Consider the following 22,939-nt stretch of genomic DNA (forward strand, 5'->3'; position numbering starts at 1 on the left):
CAGGCACATCTGAGTCAAAAGGCTAAGATAATTGGCTCAGCTTAAATGGCAGCTGACTGGGTAGAAGACTTCAAGCTAGTGTTTCCCCCAGAAACAGATTGGCCTAGCCCCAGCCTGGTTAGCTGAGATGTTTATAATTAAACTCTACTATTTAGTGCCTAAACCCTGCAGCTCTTCAGCCTGCAGCTTTTAATGGCCAAGAAAGTGAGTGCAACAGTTTGCTGCTGGGGTGCAGGGAGAGGTTGCACCGAGAGGAGCACTTTCAGGTTGACCCTAAGGCTGTGCTCTGTGCAGGATCCTCTGGCCAAGCACTGCATCTTCATTTTAAAGGCTCTTTCTCCTCATCGTGACTGGGGTCTGTTTTGGCATGGGGGGTTTGTGCCCCACAGTACCTCCTGCTGTACTGAGCCTGGCTCCAGCTCCATCCATCTGTCCCTGCTGCAGGGGGTGACCACGCTTTGTTCAGCTCTTCCTCCCTCCTCACCTGCCGTTGTCCATTTTCCCCCAGTCACACTGGCTATAAAAGTCCCTCCTCATTCTCCTCCTATGCTGTGCTGCTGCCTTCTCATCACAGTGAAATCCCTTCTATTTTCTTTCTTTTTTTCTTTATTTAGTTCTGCACTTCGATACAAGTTGTAAAAACTCTTTTGACGAGGCAGGGCTGTAAAAGCGGGGAGCAGGAGGGTTGATTTGGGCTTTGCAGCCAGAGGAGATTTAGGGGGAAAGTGTGACTTTCATTCTGACCTGAACAAGGGCAAATCTTAAATCAAGAGAGGGTCAGCTCCTGCAGGACATTGCTTTTCCTCTTCCTTTTCAAGCCACGTCACCTGGCTTGGCTGCGAGGACAGCATAAGTCAGTTGCTCCTGTTCCGTTGCTTGTCCTGGGGCATCCCGCTGGGCAGGGATGGTCCCAAAGCATGGGGACACCCTACAGGGATGGCTGATGGCTGCAGTGTTAGGCTGGGGACAGCATCTCCCTTGCAGGCTGGAGTGAGGTGGGAGCTACTCACACCCTCTGGTCATGTCCCTGGGTGCCCCATGCTGAGTATGAACCTTGTGCTCCCTCCCTGCTCCTCCCCATCTGGCCTCTTGGACAACTGCTGATAGAGCACACTTCCTCTTCCATTGGTTGTTAACAGGATTTGGCCTTTGTATTTGGATGCATGGCTTGTGTGCATGCTGGCACTTTTACTTACCTTTAGAATGTCTGTTTCACTCCTTACTTCCTATAGTGATGCTCTTCCCTAAGACACCCATGTCTCAGTCGGCTGCAGTGAGCAGATGTCTGTCTGAAGGTGCAGATGATTTGTCCTTTGCTCAAGATTTGCTCTCTCCGTCCTTCCCCCAGCCTCATGCAGGTACTTCAGGTGTCCTTCAGGATACTTGGGGGCCACCAGTAGTGACCATGGCTCACTGCTTCCCTGCAAAGCACCCTGCAGTCCCGTGTTGTGCAATGGGGACAGTGAGCTCCTGTATGTCATACACCTTCATGGGCTGCATCTGGAAGAGGCTGATGATAACCTTGAGGCACTGGGGACTGTCACAGTCCCAACATGCTCTCTGTCATTATCAATATTTTTTTAAGTTTATGGAGATGAAATTACTCCTCCACTTCACTCTGGGTTTTGCAGCTTAGTTTTGCTCATTTAAACAGTCGCTTATTATTAATAGTGACTGAAAGCTTGGCTCTGGTCCTCCCAGAGGCCTGAAGCAGTGCACTTAAAACCATGAGCAGGAGGTGACATGGGTGATGCTGTGCCACCTCGGCTTTCTTGGAGCTGTTTTCTCTGCTCAGGAGATGAATAAGGTGTGGGGGCAGGTGGGTGAAAAGGGCTGAACCAGAGATCAAAGTTTCTCAGTAAGTCTGAGAGAAGGGGTGGAATTGGACATTCAAGACTTCCAGGCATGTTCTTCCTGTTGTCCCTGCTCTCTATGGAAGGCCCTTTAATCCCAACTGGGGTAACTTCCTGCATGGCCAGGTGAGAATACCCCACATAGTCTTGAGCCGGCCACGTAGTGCGCTGTTGTCACCAGGTCTCTACTCTTGGGCTCCTGGCAAGGGACTGGCATGGCCAATGGGAACAACATCGTGCCTGAAGTTTGAGGCCCACATTTGCTTCCCCCTCAGGGCAGGAGAACCGTGACAGAGCTCAAGTAGGGCCCTGGGGATGGCGATGGGGAGCAGCTTTTTGGTGGCCGTCCATCATCAGCTCCTTCCTTTTTGACTCCATTAGTGCCAGTGTCCTATAGGATGTTTCAGAGCAGGAAGAAAGTTGTGATCTCAGAGAGCTTAAATTGGTGGTGAAAAATGCAGCAAAGCCAAAGAGCAAAAGCAGAAAGCTGTCAATGGAAGGGCCATTCAGTAAGTTGTCCCAGTAGTAAAGCTAATGGGGTCTTCTGGGCATCTTCTCACATAGAGTTCCCTTCAGCTTGCTTTGTATCTTTTACTTAATTACCTCTCATCCATGTGGATGGTGATGGGCCTCTCCCAAGCCAACAGATGTTGGAGGCTTATCCTGGCTCCAGGTGACATCCAGAGTGCTCAGGATGTCTGAGAACGTGGGCCTGCAGCATGACTGGGTTATTTTGGAGGTGATGGAGAACTGGTTTGGTTAGAGCCGCGTGGAGCTGCGTGTGGCTGATCTGTGCCTCCCTCTGGATGGGGAGCCCCAGCTGACGGTGACCTCTTTTCCATGTGCAGAGATGGGATCCCCCCGTACAGAATTGGGAGCAAGAAGCAGCTCCAGAGAGAAATGCATCGCAGTGTTAAGGCCAACGGTCAAGTTTCTCTACCTCATTTTCCGGTAAGTTCAGGTGGGAGCTGCAGGGTCTGGGTTGGAGTCAGGATACATGGGGAGGATGGAGCATGGGAGAAGTGATTCCATCCTTACACAGGGATCTCTTCAGTTTTCCTGAAGAGAAGCTGTCAGATGCCAAGTGGGAGCTCTGAGCATCCTTTCAGAAACCCACATAGTCATGTCTGGTCCTTCCTTGAAAGCCAAGTGCTAATTAAGGCTCATTGATGACCGTGAATTTGGCACCTTGGTTTAATTCAAGCAGGGATGTTCAGGTTAGGTCCAGCAGAGCCTTCCTCAGCTGCAGGTGCAGCAGCCAGGCACCACCTTGACACCTCTGTGCCACACGCACATCATTGCCTCGTGCACATCGTTACCCTCAGCTTTCAGAGCCCACCGTCTGTATGCTGGCAGGAAGCAGGCTCTCCCAAAAGAGAAACATTTGCAGCCAATATGTGCCTCCAGAACTCTTCGCTGCTTTACTTTGAGGGGATCCAGTTTGTGGAGTAGCCTTGCTCTTGAAAATTAACTCACCGACTTGGCTAATTCCGTTGACTTGCAGACTCCTGATTCCTGCAGTGAATAAACTGTTTACACAGACAAGTATAAACTCATCTTGTCTTGAGATTAATATGCTAAAATTCCTCTTTCTGCTGTCTTAAGCAGCAAGAAATCATAGATGATGTTTCTGGTGGAGGGGGGGGGGGTTGGTTTATGTGGTTTTTCTTTTTGGTATTTTTTTTCCCTTCCTCCATAAAGAAAGTTCTATAGCCTGAGCTTGTAAATTAGATTATTTTGTCCCAGGGCGTGCAAATCGACTTTCTCTGTAAGGCAGTGCTTTGATCAGGGACTGAATAGAGCCAGCTTGTGTAAGAGTGACAATTTCCAGCAGAGTGGCCTTTTTCTACCCTCACATCATTTCTGGAGCTAAGTGGTTGCCGGAGAGAGGCCCCACCTCATCTGGTGGTTAGGATGTGAAAGAGTTGGCAGTTCAGCTTTCTGCTTTCAAAAGGGGGGGGGGGGGGGAAAGAGTGAAAGTGGGGGTGAGGGGGGAGTGGAGTGGGGCTGCGTGGGGGTGGCAGGAAGGAGGGTAGAGTCAGGTGGGTGCTTTTTTTTTTCCTCCCTTTTTCTTTTCACCCTTCACCCCCCCCCCCCCCAATTTGTCTGCCATGTTTGCTTCTTTTGGCAGAAATTCTCGTTTTGCCTTTTTATATTCTGCACTTGATTTGGAGATGTTCCCTTTTTCCCTTGATAGATCTGCTTGAGGCAGCCAAGCTCAGCAGTGTAGCACCGCTAGCCTGCAGCAGCTTTCTTCATTTTCTGTACAAAGAGATGGAGAGGGGGGGGGGAAGAGATCTAGGACACTGTTGAGACAACACTACCTCAAAGGTGCCCAGTGTGTAGCCAGGAAATAAATTACCAGCACTTCTCTGATCTGCAACCGTTTGACTTTTTTTTTTTTCCTTTCCCTTTTTCTCCCCCATCTTATTTTTTCTAATTTCCAACTCCTTTCTGTTTATACTCACTTTATTCCTTGAGTTAAAGTCTCTCCCTCCCACCTCAGAGGTTTTTTTTTTTTTTTCTTTTTTTTTTTTTTTGCCTTTTTTTTTTTTTTTTTTTTTTTTTTCTTTTTTGATGTTTGACAACAGTCTTTGAAGATTTTCTACTTCAGAGTAGCTACTGATGGGCTGGTTGTACTACAGAGAGAACAAGCGGGGTTCCTCAGAGTGCGACCAACTGCTCCTGCCGAAGGCAAACGCTGGTGGGGAGGATGTCACTCCATGAGGCCACAGCACTAGCTCATAAAAATCCAGAGCAGACCATGCCTGGTTGCGGTCGTCTTTTCATCCAAACATGGAGACACAACAAGCGTAGCGGGGCCGGCGATGCTGCTCCAGCTAAGCGCCCTGCACTGCCTGCTAAACATGCCTTGTGCCTTCTGTCCCTGCTCCTTGTAGAGGACCCACCGCCTTCCCAAGGAGATGACCCCGGTGGAGCCGGCTGCCTTTGCTGCAGAGCTCATTTCCCGGCTGGAGAAGCTGAAGCAGGAGCAAGAAACCATGGACTGCCTGGAGGAGAGGCTGCAGCAGATCAAGGAGGTAGGAGGAGGATTAGCCCTGCCGGGGCTGGGCAGAGTTTGCTGCATGCTGCTGGGCTGGGGGGGCACAGGGACTGCATACTGCCCATGTTGAGGGCTAAGAGTACAGGGAGGAAAGTGGGTCTTGTATCGGGTGAGCTGTGGGGGCACACCCTCACTAGCTGCCCATCCCTTTGCATCTGTTTCTTACCCGTGTTTTCCTTCCAGGATGAGGAGAAGGAGGGCTTGGAGCTCCCCACCAGCCTGCAGAGCAGTCGGGAGATGGTGAACCCCCAACATCAGCAGCACCCGCTCTCACTCCTGCCATCTGGCAGCTACGAGGAGGACCCCCAGGCCATCCTGGATGAGCACCTCTCCCGTGTGCTGAAGACCCCTGGCTGCCAGTCGCCTGGCATGGGCCGGCACAGCCCCCGTGCCCGCTCCCCCGACCACCTGCTGGGGGGTAAGCTGCAGCCCAGCACTGCCTCACCAGCCACCTGCGCCCTCCTGGGTAAGGGATTTATCACCAAGCAGACCACCAAGCACGTCCACCATCACTACATCCACCATCACGCCGTTCCCAAGACGAAAGAGCAGATCGAGGTGGAGGCAGCACAGCGGGTGCAGTGCTGCTGCCCGGCAGGCAGTGACTACTACTGCTTCTCCAAGTGCAAAGGCCACCTGAAAGGCACTGACCCACCTCTCCCTCCACTGGAGCCCTTTGGGTAAGCCACGAGCTTTTCTACATTGCACCCACCCAAACCCATCAGCTCGCTGCAATGGGGCTGTGTGAGGCTGGGTGGGGGGACAGCACAGGGGACTGATTGCAGGCTAATAATGGTGGGCTCTGTCCCCTTCTCGCCATCAGCAGGACAGGCACGCTGACCAAGAGGCTGGGCCGAGGAGTGGAGAGCATTGCCCTGCTGCCTGGGGATGGAGGGCTGCCCGGCCCCAGCGGGGTGCAGCTACCTGGCGGTGAAGCAGACCGGGCACAGAACGTCTGGCAGTGGATGCTGGAGAGCGAGAGACAAAATAAGCACAAGCCCCATAGGTAAATACGCAGCTGTCTACAGTAATATCGCTCCCGGTAAATATTTATATATTACATGGGCTGTCTATTTTTACAATCGCTAAAAACAAATGAGACTCTTTGGTCCTCCGGTTTAATATAAAAGCTGTTCCGCAGAACCAGAAAAACCACAAAAATGTCATGTTTTTGGCAATAAACCTCCTTTCATGTTATGACAGACTTTTGAGAGGGAGTGAGCAGAATAGGAGCTGCTATTAAAGTCATATTTTCCAGCTTTTCTAACCCGACTTCCTCCCCTCCCCAAGCACACAAAGCACAAAGAAGGCCTACAGCTCCGACTTCGCCAAGGGGGCCCCCAGCGAGCGCCCCGGCCGCCACCACCCCTGGGGGCCCAGCAGCCACCCGCGTGGGGCGCAGCCTGCCCACCCCTTCATCCAGGACCCCGCCATGCCCCCGCTCACCCCACCCAACACCCTCGCCCAGTTGGAGGAAGCGTGCCGTCGGCTCGCCGAAGTCTCCAAGCCTCAGAAGCAACGGTAAGGCTGCTGGGAGGATGGGATGTTCCGGCTGGGCTCGGTGCTGGGATGTGGGAGCTGCGTGGGTTTGCCTCAAGCAGGGCTGGTTGCTGGGTGTTGGGTTGTGCTCTTCTTCACTCAAGTGGAAGCTGAGGGCTGGTAGGGCTGTAGCAGGCATGGGTGGCATCTTCTTCCCGTTGTTAGGTAGAGGTCCAGGTCAGGAACGGGGCCGGACTGTAGGGCTGCATGATGGCACAGCTTGGGCAGGCTCCAGGGATGAGCCTCCTTATTCCAGCCCCACCCTACCCCAGTACAAATAGTTTGAATCACAGGGTATTACTTCCACTCTTTTGATGGCTGTAATTCACCCATTTTTCCTCTGGGATGGACTCCAGCTACGTACCAAGTGGAGAGTTGGGGCTGGTTATCATTCATTTGGGTATGGAACGATCATTAGCCCAGAGCAGTTTTAATTCTTCCCTTGATTGTTTACAACATGCACAGGTTGATACTTCAAGATTTCAATTAGGAAGATGGTCTTTCAACAATTTAAGTGTGTATATATATATGTGTGTATATATATATATATATGTGTGTGTGTGTGTGTGTGTGTATATATATATATATAACTTTTTTCTTTTCCTTCTCTTCCCCCATGTGTTCCCCTCCAACTTCAGATGTTCAACCTCAAATCAGCAGAGGGATCGAAACCACTCCACTGCTGTACAGGGGGGAAGCACCCCTTTTTGCAATGCAAGTCTAACGACAGAAGAGTGAGTATTGCACGCGTGTAAGAGGATTGGGAAATATGCATGTATAGTAATAATTATATTTTCATTAAATAGATCGTGCTTTGAAAAAAAACAGGAATTTTTTCTATCTGAAGTTTAGTCTTTTCAACATTCTTCTTGAAGGAAGAACAAAACATTTTCAAATCTTGTCTCTGGCTCTTTTTAACTTGCATTCCTGTAAAGTGGACAAAGATTGGATTAGTCTAATTACAGGATGGTTCTTTTAACAAGAAATCTGCTACAGAGAGGTCTAAAATGGCCTAAATAATTAAAGTTTTCTTTCTTACCCTCTTCATCTTAAGCAATGAGTAATGTTTGAAGTCCAGACTGAGCCACCTGACTAGAGCCTTTCATTTTTAATTGGTTGACCTTAAGTCCACCAGCTGTCTTTGCTAGCAGCTTTTTTTTTTCTGAAGCCACTCTACAAAGACTTAGAACAAATTAGGAAGACTAAATTACTGTGGACTAACACTTTGTGACCTTTTGACATGCCAAGTGTACATTGCCTCAGAAGCAGTTGTAGATTTGGCTGCATGGCATTCACCAGAGCGTTGCCATTTTGCTGCGCAATATTGTTTTAATTATTCCTTAAGAATTGTTCCTTTTTTCAAATGACAAGATGCAGCTGATTTTTATCCTTGCTGCTGGTGGGTGAAAATAAGCTCACCTTGTTCCTCAGGTGCCTGGGTTGGCAGTGATTTGGCTCTGTTAGCTGCTGTTGGCTGCAGTTAGTTCTTTGCATTAGGAGGCTTGTCAGATGCTTTGTATGAAGGCAGATTGATTGTTAATGAAACTCAGATATGTTGGATGCTCTGGTCTGGGAAGTGGGGTGAGCCCTGTGCACACTCACCCAGCCATCAGTCCTGCTGCCTGGTGTTCTAGCAAGTTCCTCCTCTCCATCCCTCTGTTCTCACACCCAGCAAATGGGGCTGAGCCTCCACTGCCCAGATGCACCCCGAGGCTGGCCGCTTTGTGATGCTGATATTTCCACCATCAAAGGCGACCAGGAGCTGCTGTCAGAACCCAGCATCCCACAGGGCTAAGTGCTGTGCAAACACAGCATGACAAATTCACCTCGAGTGCAGGAATATCTGACTTGCAGGTCACACCCACTGTAATTCTGACCAGTGCTACGTGTAGACTGAGCGCGGTGAAACTGCCTCTTCTCAGATGGAAAAATAGAGTTTTTGTGTGTTGTGTTTTGTTCTTGTTTCACAGTCACAAAGAGCCAAAGAAACTCCCGGTTGTTCACACCTCTCAGTCTAGTGAGTTGGTTGTCACCTATTTTTTTTGTGGAGAAGAAATACCCTACAGGAGGATGTTAAAGGCCCAGAGCCTGACACTTGGGCACTTTAAAGAACAGCTGAGCAAAAAGGGAAATTATAGGTAAGAATCTTTGCAATTCGTTTGTTCTTTCGTGTACTGAAATGAGACAAAAGGATCAGCAGATCTTTTTGCAGATCGAACCGCAATGATTCACTTACGTCACCTTTTGGAGCCTGTTGATGTTTTTTCCCCACTCAAACCAAGTGCAACCTGGGGATAGAGCAGTGGGCACAGTGCCACCTCTGCCCCACCAGCTCCTGCTGGTTGTTTGAACACTGTTGCCATAAATCCGATAGGTGCAAAGCTGGGATGCTGCATGGGAGTGGGCATGTAGCTGAGGTGTAGGCTTCAGCTCTTGAAAAGCTTTTTCACTTTGTTAGGGGGGAAAAAAAACTCTACCCTATAGGGAAAAATCCACCAGTGATACCAGGTTCCTCCTCAAGTACCAGCAAACCCCACGTGTCTGGTTGCCAGGGCCCAGTTTAGCCAGTTTGCTGCTTCCTGGCTGTTCCTGTTCCCATGGCTGTGTCTTTGTTGGCTGCTTTTGCTGCACTCTCCCAGTGGATTCGGGTGCGAGTGGGATCATCTGTCTGCCACTTCTCCTTCAGGCTGAGCAGGGGGGAAAGGTCCAGCTTGAAGGATTGCATTTGCACTGAATTTGGCACTTCTTCAAAGAGCCAGGCAGCCTGCCCTGTAACTGGCAGCCTCCCATTTAACTTCCAAATGGTCATTTTGTTTTGTTAAGAGGACTTTCCAGCTGGTGCACCATAGCTGGCTTGTCTCTAGCATTGGAAATTCCACCTATGTGGATCAGAACTCACCCCAGGGAGCTCTCGGGCTGAGGGATGCTGAGCCAGGGTCTGTCTCTGGATGCCACCCAGTGGGGCTGGGGCTGAAATATTGCCAGTCCTGCCCAAAAACCATCTTTGCAGCCCGCCCAGCTGCCATCAGATGGCAGCAACCTGCAAGTACACCCAACCTGGATACCCTCCAGGAGAGCTTCTGGTGTTACTTTCACCCTTGTGCCATTTTTCAGCTTGCAGAGCCTCTCCTGGCCCACCACGCACCTCCTCACACTGCAAACACAGGTGCAGCCCCAGAGCCCAGTTGCAGCCCAGTTTCCTGAGCCTCGCTGTGATTTGCTGCTGCTCTATTTTCCAACTCCCCCCCCCCTTAAAAAAAAGTCCTTTTTTTTTTTAATGTTTGCTTTCTGTAGCAATTTTTGTGCGATGACTGAGTGCTGGAGTAAGATACTGGAGCCTCTGTGGCCTGAAAGCCCCTCCAGGTGCAATTATTTGTGCCTTGTCAGAGTGTAATTACTTTAGAAAATGTTTTTAAGTGACTGACAAGGATGAAACAATGTTTTGCTTAGATCTCACCCCTTTACACCTGGGTAAAGACAATACTGAAATTTATAAAAGGAACTTGGGTACGTGCCCAGTATTTTATCTCGCACAGACACAAGGTGAAACTAATTACACAAATGTGTGTACCTCCAGGGAATCATTTTGATCTAAGCTTTGACTTTTGGCTGGACTTTGAGTGAAACTGCGGGTGACCTTCAGGGAAGAAGGCCGCAGTGCCCGGAGTGGCATGTGTGTTACGGGAGGCACTAACTAGGCCGCTTTGGTCACATCTGGCATTGATTTCTTTTTAAGGCACATTTAATAAGCATGTCTTTGAAGCCTTTGCCTTTCATTTAATGCACAAAGACATGCATAAATGCTCGACTCTCCAAATTCTTTATTGATTGAATCAGTTTGCTGAGGCGGGTACCTCAGGCCCTGCTCCTCCCTGCATTGAGGCCTGTGCCCACTGGCCATAGGGCAGCCCCACAGCCTTCACTGCTTTGCTCCCCCCCCAGCCCCAAAAATGAAGGCATTAAGCAGCAATTGAATGCTGATGGCGTTAACAAAAAACAAACATACACACACACACACAAAAACTGGGTGGTGTCGGGTAATCTTAATGTGGCAGAGGTTCAAAACAGAGCAGTAACGCCAGGCCTGCTCGGCTCTATTGGTACCAGATGTCCAAAAAGGAGGGGAGGGGAAAAAAAAAAAGAGAGCAAAGCTTGCCACATAAAATATGTTTCAATGGAAAGCCCATTTCTGAGCAAATAAGAGCTGGGCGCCTTGTTTGAAGATGGTGTGGGGGAGGATTTTGCTTTGCCTCCTCTTCTTTTTTTTTTTCTTTAATTTTTTTTTTTTTTTTGCTCCTTTTCTCTGTGAAATAAGGTTGTAATTATGTAAAAGGTCACAGCATGTTTTCTCCAATAAAAATGTTGTAAACACAGGCAGCGTTTGGGCTTGGGGAGGAAGTTATTGGGAAGAGTGGCTGTTATCTGCAGAGGGGCGGAGAATGGGAAAGGAGAGAGAAAGTTCTTTGTAATTCATTCAGACTTTCCCTGTTTTGGGTTTTGTTTCAAGCCTTCTGGCCTGGGGAATTGTGCCCTTGACCTGCAGTGTTAACGGGGTGGGAGCTGTGCCACGGCCGGCAGCGAGCACAGCCTGTGAAGGAGCTCGTATAAGATGTTTTCCTTGCTGAACCATTAAGGACACAACATGTTGTCAGTTTGGCTTGGGATGACTTGACTAACATAAACCCTAAACGTGCCTTGACTAAATGGAGCTGCTTCAGCCCCTCAAACCAAAAAGCCAGCCTGTAGCTAGCCCCTACCAAAGCAACTTTAACATATCCTAGGAAACAGATGGGTCTAAAAGCCAGCATTGCTGCCTGGTTTTAAAAATGCATCATACAACCATCACTACTTCACACACCCAGATTATAGGAGCATGCCTTGGCTTTTCAGTTTGGGTAGTAAAAGGAAGCTTGATTTCCTCCCTTTTTTTTTGCAAAACCCTTCTTCCACCCAGCAACCATCCGCCACCCTCAGGCGCTGGCTTTATTTTGGTGATCCATCTGATGGAGATTTTTCCATTTCTGGGGATGAGATGGCAAAGCCCTTTTTTCCAAGGAGCAGGCATGGCTGAGGAGGTGCACGGCGGCAGACGGACAGGCTCCCTAAATGCTACCCCTCTGAATGGAAGCCCTTCATTTCTGCATATGCAATTAAGCAGCCTTAGAAGGAAGAAAGCTAGAAACGGGATAAAAGGAACCTTTAATCAAGAAGCTGAACGGTCTAATTCAGGATAATAGAGGGGTCCTTACTGTTTGACACAGGAGGGGTGGGGGTACTTTTTGTCTTTGGGAGCATTGGTTTCATGATCTAACGACCCAGAGCAAAAGAGAAGGAATGCAGGACACTGCTACTTGACCTTCCAGTGTCACATCTTACAGGCTAGACCGGGGTTGCTCTTTGCATGTGACCGCTATGAAGCGTCAGAAAGCAAATACAGTAGTTTCAGTCATTTAAAATGGAGATGGGAATTAGGCATTTTGTTGCTTCTAATGGGAAGCTCCCAGTTTTGCTGTAGAAGTACCACAGAGTTTCAGCTTCTGCATTGCAGGAAGCTGGGAAGGCTTTCCTTTAATCCCTCTGTATGCCTAAAAAGCCTCTCCTTTTAATAACAGTTGCTAATTTTAATGTCGGGCCTCCGCTTTGAAACAAGAAAACACATGAAAGAAAGAAGGTGGGGAGAGAGGGGAACCTTAAGAACTCTTCGCTTTGAAATTGTATTTATTTATTCTTTCAAATAAGATATTTGACCAGAAATCACTGCGCTTTCTAATTTTCTTTACTGCTGAGGATATCCCCTGCCAACACGTGTGGGTTACTCACAGTGCTGAAGAAGCTGTTGTGTCTTTTCCTTCCATCCCATTGCTGTCCCATTGCCATCCCTTTTGCTTGGCCCTGCAGTGCTTTCATATGGAACCAGCCCCAAGGCTTTTCCTGGCCATGCTGGGAGCTGGAGTAGCGTCCTAGAAGGGAGAGATTGGAAATGTTGTGGTTTAAAGAACTGCCAAAGCATTCTTTACTTTACCTTTTGATTTTTAACCGTGTTCTAATTCTCCTCGCCACAGATACTACTTCAAAAAGGCAAGCGACGAGTTTGACTGCGGTGCAGTGTTTGAAGAGATCTGGGAAGACGAAACAATTCTGCCCATGTACGAAGGAAGGATTCTTGGGAAAGTAGAAAGGATCGATTGATGGCATCTGTGTTTCTTGAGAAAATTTAAGCTAGGAAAAAAGAAAAGGTCTTTGGACACACGACAGTAGTGATGACAAGGAAAAAAAAAGGAAACAGAAAAAGCTCTGAAGGAAAGTTTTGAACCAATGAAGAAAAAAAAAAAAAGTGAAGTCTATGAAGACTTTGCTGAATTAGCCTTAGAGGAAAAAATGGCATTTATTATTCATGAGTTGGGTACTGAGATGATAAAAAAACCCCGAACTATTTATTAAAAACATGACCACTGTTGGCTATTGGAGATGCAGACCGTGTTTGAGAGACTTCCATACATAATATATGATTTCCCGGGGATTTGAAATCTATGGACTAAGAGAAACTATGTATAGCTTACCTTAACAGTAATCCTTATTGATATTTATTGAACAGTCTGTTTTCCCTTAAGTCCAGTTTTTGGATATGCTGCTTTAACAATGGAGAAGAGAGGGGCTGGGAAGTGACGTGATGGGAGGAAGGATGATTTTATTTTTGTATATTGTTCCCACTATCTGAAGCTTAGGAGTGTGGCCAGGAGCTCATTCATGATTTTCTTTAGTTTAATCTTTATTTTTTTGAAGAGAGAGGAGGGAAGGAACGACATCGTGCCCAGCATTTCTCCAAGTGAAAGAGAAAACTTTCTCTAAAATAATAATAATAATAATAATAATAATAATAAAAAAACCCGATATTAAAAATACTGTCCTACCGTTCATCTTGAGACCGGTGCCATTTGAACGTATGCTGCTCTGATTGGAAATAAAGGTCTTTAGCGTTCAATCCATTAGCTGCAATGTAACGACGGCAAGGCCAACCTGCTGTTTTCTCCATGGATTTCGGAGGTGTGAGGTTTATTGCTGTGCTGCTGTCAGGGTTGAGGGTTCAGCACGGTGTCCGGTGTCTGCGCTGAGGCGAGCTGGAGCAAAACCCGATTGCGGGAGGGCTGTAAAGGAGCCATCCAGTTTCCCTTGTCATACAAAGCGCACCTAAAGGACACGGCACAGAAACCAGGTTAGAAACCCACTTGTATTCCACATAGCTAATTTTTTAGCCATTCTTGTTAGCACAACTTACTTACATTCAAAGGACACAGACCTGTGATGGGGAGTATTTGCAGACGGTTGTGGAGTTTGTGATTTGTAGCATGGGGGGGGGGGGGATGGGTTGGGTGTTTGGTTTTTGTTTGGCCTTACCCTCACAGTGACCATTGGAGCCAATGGGAGGTGCCAGCAGAGCTCCCTGCAGCCCTTTGCAAAGCTTCGAGCGCGTGTGCAAGGACACGGCGGCCCTTTCCCAAGACCTTGCATTTCTACAGTTGGGTTTTGTGTTGATTAAGTTAATCTGTGCATTCTGTTTGCCATTGCTACCTTGTGCAAGTCTGTATATATTGTAGAAAACGTACGGTGAAAATATTAATACACTATCTCTAGTGTTGTTTAAATTTAATCAGTACAGTACCTGTGCCTGCATGGTGTTACTAGGCCATGCGTCGCCCTATATTCAGGGTTCAAGCTTTCCCTTGTTTGTTTAAGGGGTTTATGTATAAATATATTTTATGCCTTTTATTACAAGTCCTGTACTCATGACTTTTGCCATGGCATTTTGTTCTACTTATACTGTAAATTATGCATTATAAAGAGTTTCATTTAAAAAAAAAAACAACAAAAAACAAAAAACAAAAATACTTGGTACAATAATTATTGTAATTAAGAGATGTAGCCTTTATTAAAATTTTATATTTTTCAAATTAATATGGTCTGCCTTTTTTTTTTCCCTCCCCCATCCTTCCAACTTCTGCTGCCTGAAAAGGTTCTTTCTCACCTTGTAGTAGCTGGAAACAGTAGCAGAGCTCAGCCTTGCCTGCCGTCCCTGCCCTGCTTGGTCAGGAGCTATTCCTGCTGGGAAGCATTGCAGTTCAGGTAGCGATGACAAAGGCTGAAGCTGTGTTGAGCACGGTGGTTAAATCACCTACAGCTCGTCCAGGTAGCTGGGACACAAATTCAGTCTGGCTGGTGGAGGAGAAAGGGCTGATAGCAGATGAGGACTTGGGTTGCGGAAGCCAGCTGTGATTTCTTGAAGCCTCAGTGCTGGAGCTCTCCTGCAAGCCAGCAATGGGACAGAGGTGATGGAGGGTGGAGGGGATTGTGCCAGCCCAGGTGTAATTGCTCTGTGTTCCAGAACCACAGAGATATGGCACGGAGGGATGTGGGCAGTGGGCACAGTGGGTGTGGGATGAGGTTGGATTTGAGGACCTTGGAGGCCTTTTCCAGCCTGAATGATTCTGTGACTCTAAGCTGTGGGCACCAGAGCTGGCTCTGCTGGTAGCTGCTCACCCGTCCTCTTGCTGGTCTTTATGGTACAAAACCTATTTTATAGATGAATGACCTTAATTTGTTGCTGAGGAAAGCTGCCCATACCAGGGCTGGATTTGTCTCCCAGCTGTTGCCCAGACCTTCCCCATCTCTAGCAAGTAACCCTGGGAAAGCAATTGTGGAAAGGCTTTTGGTCTGTCATGTTGGTAACCAAAGCCAGCCTCTTTTCTTTTGCTAGACCAATGGCACCGACTACTCTTTTTTTCCCCCCTTTTTCCTCCACCCTATTTTTACTGTGAGGTTTTAAATTATCTGGGTTATTTTGTGTGTATGAGAAGACTTCATTTAAAACATCAGTAAAACTTCTATCAAAGGGCTCAACTTCACACCGAGTACACAGAGCCTGGAACTGAATCCCACAGCTAAAGGGAGCTGCAGGCAGTTTTACACATTCAAATGGACGGCGCCTTGTTTTAAAAACCATCTGAAGTTCATGGGGTTCGTCTTAATTGATAAGCTGGACATAACGGATGGGTGTAGGGAGACTTCAGCAACATAAGGGAAGAAAGATTTTTTTCCTCTCTTTCTTTTAGTCTGCCATCAAAGGTGGGGAACTTAGCACTACATCGTAGTATTATTTTTCTTCTGCTATTAAAATGAATCACACTGTGCCTAATTCTTCTTGGGAAGATGAATGTGTTGGAGGCAGCTTGAAGCCATTCAGCGCCTCGCAAGCCTTTGCATCTTTCTATCAATGTTCCAAAATACTCACCTCTGTTGTTTCTTTTTTTTTTTTGGATGTCTGTAGAAACAAAATATAAAATGGCTTCAAATACATGGCAGGCTGTTTAGCGGAGATGAAAGGGTATTTGAATAGTCTTTTAAAAATGAATGAAAAGTGAACACTCTCTTCTGTTTCAATTATAAGTGGGACATGGAGATCGTTAGAAGCAACCTTAAAATGTGACACTCGGAAAATGTTCCGCTACCTTCAGCGCTTCAGAGACGTTTTGTTTCTCAGCCTGACGCGGGATGAGGCCCCTGATCCGGGCCTGTCTTGTCGGCGTTGTGCTGCGAAGGCAGCGTGGGAAAGTTGTGTGGTTACAACTCTAAAAGCCGAACTCGAACGGCTTTAATGACACAGAGATACGAGCGTCTGAGGGAGCGCAGCCTCCCCGGCTGCAGGAGCAAGCAGCGCTCTTGTTCAACCCCAGCTGCAGCACTGGGGAGCAGCAGCAGGGATGGGGCATAATAGGAATGGAGGGGGGGGGGGGGTTCCTCTGCCAGGCCAGTTCTGATAACACCAAGCGATCTGCCAGAGGGGCCAGGAGGTCCCCAGCCCAATGCCATGGATAGCATCCCAAGTACACATCAGCCCTCTCTGTAACCTCGTGGTGCTTTCCTGCATGCCGGTTGCTCAGACAGCAAAGCAAAGTCCCCAGAACAATGACAAAACCCCCCATCCTTCCCTTCATGAACATAAATTAGACCACAGATTGGAGCAGAGCCAGCACTGGGGACGAAGGGTGCCTCGCACTGCAGCAGCCCCATGCAAACTTCCTCCTGCTCCTCCCAGGTACCCCAGTCCAACCCGGCTGTGATGTATCAGCAATGACACCCCCTTCCACCTTCACCTTGCATTAACCTCCTGTTCCTTCATCCAACTGCTCCGCCTCAGGAGCAACCTCAGATTAATTAAAAAGGGGAAAAAAAACCGTAAAGAACGCTCAGTCTTTAAATGAGATTCCAACCCTATTGCTTCCAAACCTATGAATCGCAGAGCCCAGGAAACACCCACACAGAGATAGGCTGGAGAATGGTTTAAAGCAAACCACCTTCCTTCACCTTCTGTACAAAGATCAGACAAGTTCTGGAAGGCAAAAGCAGCCCTGTTTGAGGCCCTCTCCATCTTTCCCAGCTCCTGTCCCAGCCCCGTCACAACCCAGACCCTCCCCTTGGTTCATCACCCCACCGCAAATCACAAGGAAGAATCCAAAGCTGAATTTTACTAACATTTAAACTACGGCGTGCCATACGTCTTAGGCTCTCTTTTAAATTAAATGAATGTTTAATCTCCAGGGAGCATTGAACCCACACAGCAGGAGAGGAAGCTAATTCTGGACCTCAGATCGAGGTGGTAGCACAAGTCCAGGCAGCTTCAGCTGACTTCCCAGGGCAGTGCCCTCTGTCTCTTTCAAAAGAGGATCTATTTTTAGGTTAGAAAGCCCTGTAAACCTTGTCCCCTTTAATTTAGTGCTTCCTTCTGTAAGACTTGACAGGTAGATATTTTTTTTATTTAAAAAGAAAAAGAAAACAAAGACCTTCTGGGAATTCTGGCTTTCAACATTTGTCTCGAGCCCTGCAGGAGTCTGGAACATCTCAGAACCCCACAGCTCACCCTGCTTTGAAGCCACCTCCTCAGCATCCCTGATGCGCAGCACCCGCACCCCATCCCGGTGCTGCCTTGTCCCCCCCAGGAGCTTGGAGCCAGGGTGCTACCTCCGTGGGGTCTCAGCCTTTGTTCTCACCTTCTTCTATGACAGCTCAAAGAGAGCTCTCTTCCCCCCCAGCATACACTACAAGTTGAAGAATAAATGGGATGCATGGCCAGGGCTTGGCTTTTCCATCCCCTCTGCTTCCCAGTGGGATGCTCAGCATCATAGAATTAAGGTTGGAAAAGACCTCCAAGGTCACCAAGGAACCCCAATCCACCCCCACAATACCCACTGACCACAGCCCTCAGCACCACGTCCCCACAAACTGTTCCTAATATCCAACCTGAACCTCCTCTGTCACAATTTAAGGCCATTACATCTTGTCTTAAAATCACTTTTATGGATGGGGCCTACAGTATCTCCTTTGCAGGGCTGTACACCTCAAGATCCCATCCAGACCCAAAATAAGAACAGCAAGGAGTGCAACAGAAAACCTCCCAGTCCTCCAAAAACCCCAATGTCTGCAGATGGCTGCAGCAGAGCCTGGAGCAAAGGGTTTGTGCCTTTTCTGGAAGCATTTGTTTCCTAAAATCTTTACCTCTCTGAAGGCTTTGCGCAGCCTAACAAACACAACAACAACTTCCAGTTGTCTCGCAGCAAGCAGCAAACCACAGCATCTCCTCTGAGGGTACAAGCATTAAAAGGATCACGCTGGCAGATGCAGGGTGCACAAGATGCAACAGTTGAGCATCCCTGGGCAGCAATTTGTACCCGTGAACACAGCAACCTCCCAGCTGCTCCAGCAGGATAAAGGCAAAGTATTTGAGGCATCCATCCTGGGATAGATGCTATGAGACCAGCTGGAAAACAAAGACGATTTGGGAATGAAGATGGAGAGTGAGGGCATGGAGCCAGGATGGCTGGGGAGGGGTTAAAGCCTGCAGCACATTGTTGCCATGCAAAAAACACCCAAAAACACTGAGTTTTGCATTGAGATTCAAACGCTCGGATCAAAGCAGAACTCCAGGAAGGAAGGGCCAATTTAGGTTGGAACCAGAGAGAACTTTCTCAGCTAACTTCTGGGAAGTAGAACAAGCAGGGTTCAGAAAGCCTAGACCAGAACGGCTCCTTAGAGAAGACAAAGCTCCCGTGGGAGTGAGAAGGAGACTCTGTCCCTCTCCTCCCAGGGAGGGAATTGCCATTGGGCGCTGGGTAACAACATCCCAGAGCAGTCCTCACCCTGCTCCCATAACACCATCACTGAAACTCCCATTGCTCCTTCACAGCCTCCCAGAAGGGGATGAACAAAGCACAGCAAGCTCCGGCCTCATGCCACCCAACGGAGCCATTAACCGCAGTGTGTGGAGCCCAACACCCTCAACCTTTGGAGACCTCTTGTGGTCAAATCCTCACTCCCTGCCCAAATCCCCATTCCCTGCCCTTCTGGGACAGGCTCCGGCCTCTAACACAACATCTGACAAAGCAACCAAAAAAAAAAATAAAAAAATAAAAAAAAAAAAACAACCATTTCCAACTTTTTCTCCCTTACAGTTTATTCCAAAGCAAATAAACAAAGGGGAAAAAAAAAAACAACCAACCAGCATTGAAGAGTTGAGCTTTGCTAATTTATGACCATCGAAACCATCTTTTCTCCCTTAGGAGTCAATCCCAGAGCCCTGGCTGGGCTGGAGGAGGAGGGATGGTGCTCACTTAGCGCATGAGACAGGTTGCCAACATGGGGGTAAAGTGCCTGCTCACCAGCAGCACGTAGAGCTTTTGTACTTCAACTCTTTGTAGACTCACAGTTCCCTTATAGAACCCTCACAACTGTCCAGCGTGGGGTGTTTAATTACCAGGTAAAAGAATTTATTTTCTTTTTCTTTTTCTTTTTTTTTTTTTTTTAGACTCCATTTAATTATTTGATTGCACAGTAACCAAAGAGTGTAAGAGGGCTGTAGCCAGAAGGCACTTCAAAGCAACGCCTTGATGTTTCTTAGTGGGCATTAATGGGTTCTGAAGGCAGGAGATTGTTTAAAAAAAAATAATAATATATTAAAACCCTCCTCATGATCCCGCCAGCAATCTCAAAAAAATGCATAAACACTGGAATCCTCTGCCAGGGAGGAGGAAAAAAAAAAGAGAGTTCAAAGGGATCTGAGAGTTTTCATGTAAAGTTTAGAGTTTAAGGCGTGACTGTTGGCTACGGAGCCCCACTGTTTGAACTCTTGTTTATTAAAAACAGTTTCCCAGCGTTTCGCGGGGTTCAGAAAGACAACAGCAAAGCGCAGCCTTTTCCACAGGGCGCTGTTTAAAGGCTCCATTGATTTCTACCTATATGTTTTATCTTTTCCTTTTTGTTGTTGTTTGTTGTTTTTGATCAAACGCTGAAGTTAAGCACAACATCGCAGAGATGGCCAAGCTGGGAGAGCTGGTCTCCAACAAGGGCTTGGCTCTATTCTTTCTTACACACTGTTCAGTAGCTCGTTCTATGCTCTATGCCCCCACAGGGCAGGAGATGCCCATTTGCCCCCAAACCCTGACCTTTTTAATCTTATCCCACCTATCTCCCAGGACAAGGCCTATGTCCAACCCAACATGCAGCCTCTCCAAAACAAGCAGTTGGGTTTTCTCAGGGCAGCAGATACCCTCAGCCCGCCCTGCCTGGACACTCACCTTGTTTCTGACGCGCCCACCGGCATGCTGTGAATATCTCATTCTCTCCTATGCTTACATATTACCTTCTTTTCTCTTTTCTATTCTTTAACCCCCCCTCCATGTGTTCAGCCAAGCTCTGAAAACCTCTGAGTTTTTCCTCCAGCAAAGAAGTGAAGCAGGTGGGAAAGGAACCCACAGAACATTGCAGCTGGGGAAGGGCTGGAGCTCCAAGCAGGAGGATGGGACCCTATGAGGTTGAGGAGGGGGCACGTGGTAGTGCTGGGAACAACCTGTGCTGTCCTGGGAGAGAAAGGCAAGAGCTGGGTGCTGCAGGGAGTTCTGAAGTCTGATCGGAGGGACCTGAAGATTACACAGCTCAGAGCCACCCATCCCATGCAAACCTGGCAGATGGGTGCTAAGAGAGCACGTAGGATAAAGCACACGCTGTGTGCTTTAATAGCTAGGGAGATAAATTAAATAGAAAACAAAAAAACTAAAGAAAAGTATCACCCAAGTCTAGAAAGCAATACGGGGCAGAGCAGCAGCTCATTGTACAGCAGGGGCTGCCCTGTGCCACTGTGCATCCTGAGCTGGGGGTGCTCCCCTGTAAAAATCTCCACTTTCCAAACTCCAGGGATTGACGGAAAATACGAACTTAATTTCAGGCTCTGTTTTCCTTAAATCAGAGCAGTTCCAGTAAAATCAGATTAAAATACCTCCAGTTCCTGATGTTTGGGGATCTTTAAAGTCAGATCAAAGCGCTTTTAACCAGCCCTTCTGGTAGCACTTTTGATGGGAAACACAGGTGCACGAATATACGGCGCTCACAGCACGGCTGATTTAAATGCTGTCTCACAATTCTGCTTCTGATCCCAGAACTATCAGCTGGGAGAAGCAATGGATGGATGAGCTCCATGTCTCACACAGAGCTCAAGCACATACCTGAAGGTCCAACCCTGATGCACAGATGCATTTTGATTGCTATTACATGCAGAACAGCTCACGTGTGCAAATCCCCTCCCTGCTATTCTGGCTACCACTGTTTCTCAGGGAACGTTGCAATGGCTGCAGGTCAAGCAGCACTCACAGCTTTCTCATCCCACCTCCACCTGCTCCATCCCAGCAAACCCTGCTCACTGAAAACGAAGGCGGCTTCAACTGAACTTTCTGACGATGCCAATTAAAATTATTACTGTTCTCCAGCAGGAAGAGCAGCGCATTGCCTACAAAGGGCTCTGGATGTTGACAAACGCTGTGACCTCAGCAACTCCTCCCCAGTGGGACAGGGTGGGAAGTGGGATAGGATTTTCTCTGCTGGGAGCTTTCGAGTTTTATTGTGTGCAATTAAAACGCAGATGAATAACGTAGTGAAATAATAAAAACCTCCTCATAAAAATGTCCCATTGAAACAAAACTGTCAGAACATGATCAGAAATATTTATATATATACATATATAAAAATAAAAGCAAACGTTTTCTCTCAGTCAGGAAAGTTTAAACAAACTCATTGCTATCAGGAGATAATGAAGGCAGCGGGTTGGGTGCAGTTTCCCATTTGCTGGTCTGAAACTCCTCAAGGATTCAGGAAACACCAAACCTGCAACACAGGGGCTACCCCAAAGCCCAGCTCCTCTTGCAGGCACCTCAGCCCCACTACTGCTGTCCCCACCTGCACTGGCACTGCCCTCATGAAGGATGGTGGAGGAGAAACCAAGCAATGGGATCTATTCCCTTCCTCTACTTCCCTCCCCAGAATACCACAATTGGGTGGAGAAGTCACCTTCAGCAGTTTGTTCTTCACCACAATTATGGTTTTGGAAGATTGCTTTTATTGCCATGGGCTCCCTGTGTTGCACCAGTCCTATACTGCAGCCTCCCTCCAGCCCCAAGGGCAGCTGAGCAGAGCCCTTGGTAACTGAGCCATGTCTGAATGTCCAGGTTTACCCAGAAATAGATAATTAAGTCTTTTTTTTTTAAGCACTGAGCAATAGCCAAGCATGTGGAGATGAAGACTTTTGCAAAACATTGGGTCACACCAGAGACTGAGGATGCTGACATGTTCGGTCCCAATTCACTCAGCTAAGCAATGCCATTAACCCTGCAGCCCACTCAGCTTCTGCTCTACCTCTCTCTGAGGTCACAGAAATGCCAAAAAGTGGCCACACGGCCCTCAAGTGCACACCATGGAGACTTCTGACACAACCCCTCCTTGCACAGCATCAGAAGGAGACTGAGATGGGGCCGTGCCCTGCCAGGTTGCTGCTTTTGTCTAAATCCATTCTTTCACCATTCTAAAGCGTTTGCTTAAGGCAGAGCCTTCTCTGGGGTCCAGGATCACTTTCTTGCATTTTATGAGTTTTTTCCCTAATTATGGAATCTCTTTCAATCTAGACCTCCTTTGATCATGGTTGGCCCTAGAGAGAAGTTGTCTTGTCTGGATCAACAGAGTAAGTGAAGAGATGATAGACACAAGTGACTGCCCAGAATGGCTAAAAACAGCCAAGCGAAAAAGCGAACCAAGCTTCGAACAGCCAAGAGAAACGAGTTGATCTGTAAAGTCCCTTCCAACCCAAGCCATTGTAGGGCAGACCCCCCTCCAAGCTTGAGGTCAATCACCACATCCTTCCAGGCAAACTCCATCTCAGTTGGGAGCTAGAGGTGAGCACACCATGCTTTGCACAGCAGCTTTGCCCCCACATCTGAGCACCATTCCCAGTGCCAGCCATGGTGAACCAGCACCAAGGAATGGCACTCCATGCAGCTGGGGGATCACAGAGACCTTCCCATAAAGCTCAGAGAAATGAGACTTCAGAAGAAGAAGGCTATTTTCAGTGCCACTCTGATTATTTGCCCTCTGTTGTCTTCCATAAAGGATACTG

At 47.8% G+C, this 22,939-nt stretch overlaps 1 protein-coding gene across 4 annotated transcripts in view; it reads left to right on the forward strand.

The window, feature by feature from the left end:
• Nucleotides 1-14,406, forward strand: part of AXIN2 (axin 2) — a 45,135-nt gene extending 30,729 nt beyond the window's left edge. For 3 of the 4 annotated variants that reach the window (XM_072351647.1, XM_072351646.1, XM_072351648.1), the window contains exons 4-11: nt 2,702-2,804; nt 4,754-4,894; nt 5,101-5,597; nt 5,741-5,923; nt 6,208-6,438; nt 7,095-7,190; nt 8,427-8,594; nt 12,519-14,406. In XM_072351647.1, the coding sequence (XP_072207748.1) occupies nt 2,702-2,804; nt 4,754-4,894; nt 5,101-5,597; nt 5,741-5,923; nt 6,208-6,438; nt 7,095-7,190; nt 8,427-8,594; nt 12,519-12,645 (1,546 nt within the window). In that variant the 3' untranslated portion in view covers nt 12,646-14,406. The remainder of the gene's footprint in view (nt 1-2,701; nt 2,805-4,753; nt 4,895-5,100; nt 5,598-5,740; nt 5,924-6,207; nt 6,439-7,094; nt 7,191-8,426; nt 8,595-12,518) is intronic. The other variant, XM_072351649.1, reaches the window with a different exon arrangement.
• Nucleotides 14,407-22,939: the final 8,533 nt, after the last annotated feature.

This window comes from Excalfactoria chinensis, chromosome 17 (genome assembly GCF_039878825.1).
Source record: "Excalfactoria chinensis isolate bCotChi1 chromosome 17, bCotChi1.hap2, whole genome shotgun sequence".
In the NCBI taxonomy this organism is placed as follows: Eukaryota; Metazoa; Chordata; class Aves; order Galliformes; family Phasianidae; genus Excalfactoria; species Excalfactoria chinensis.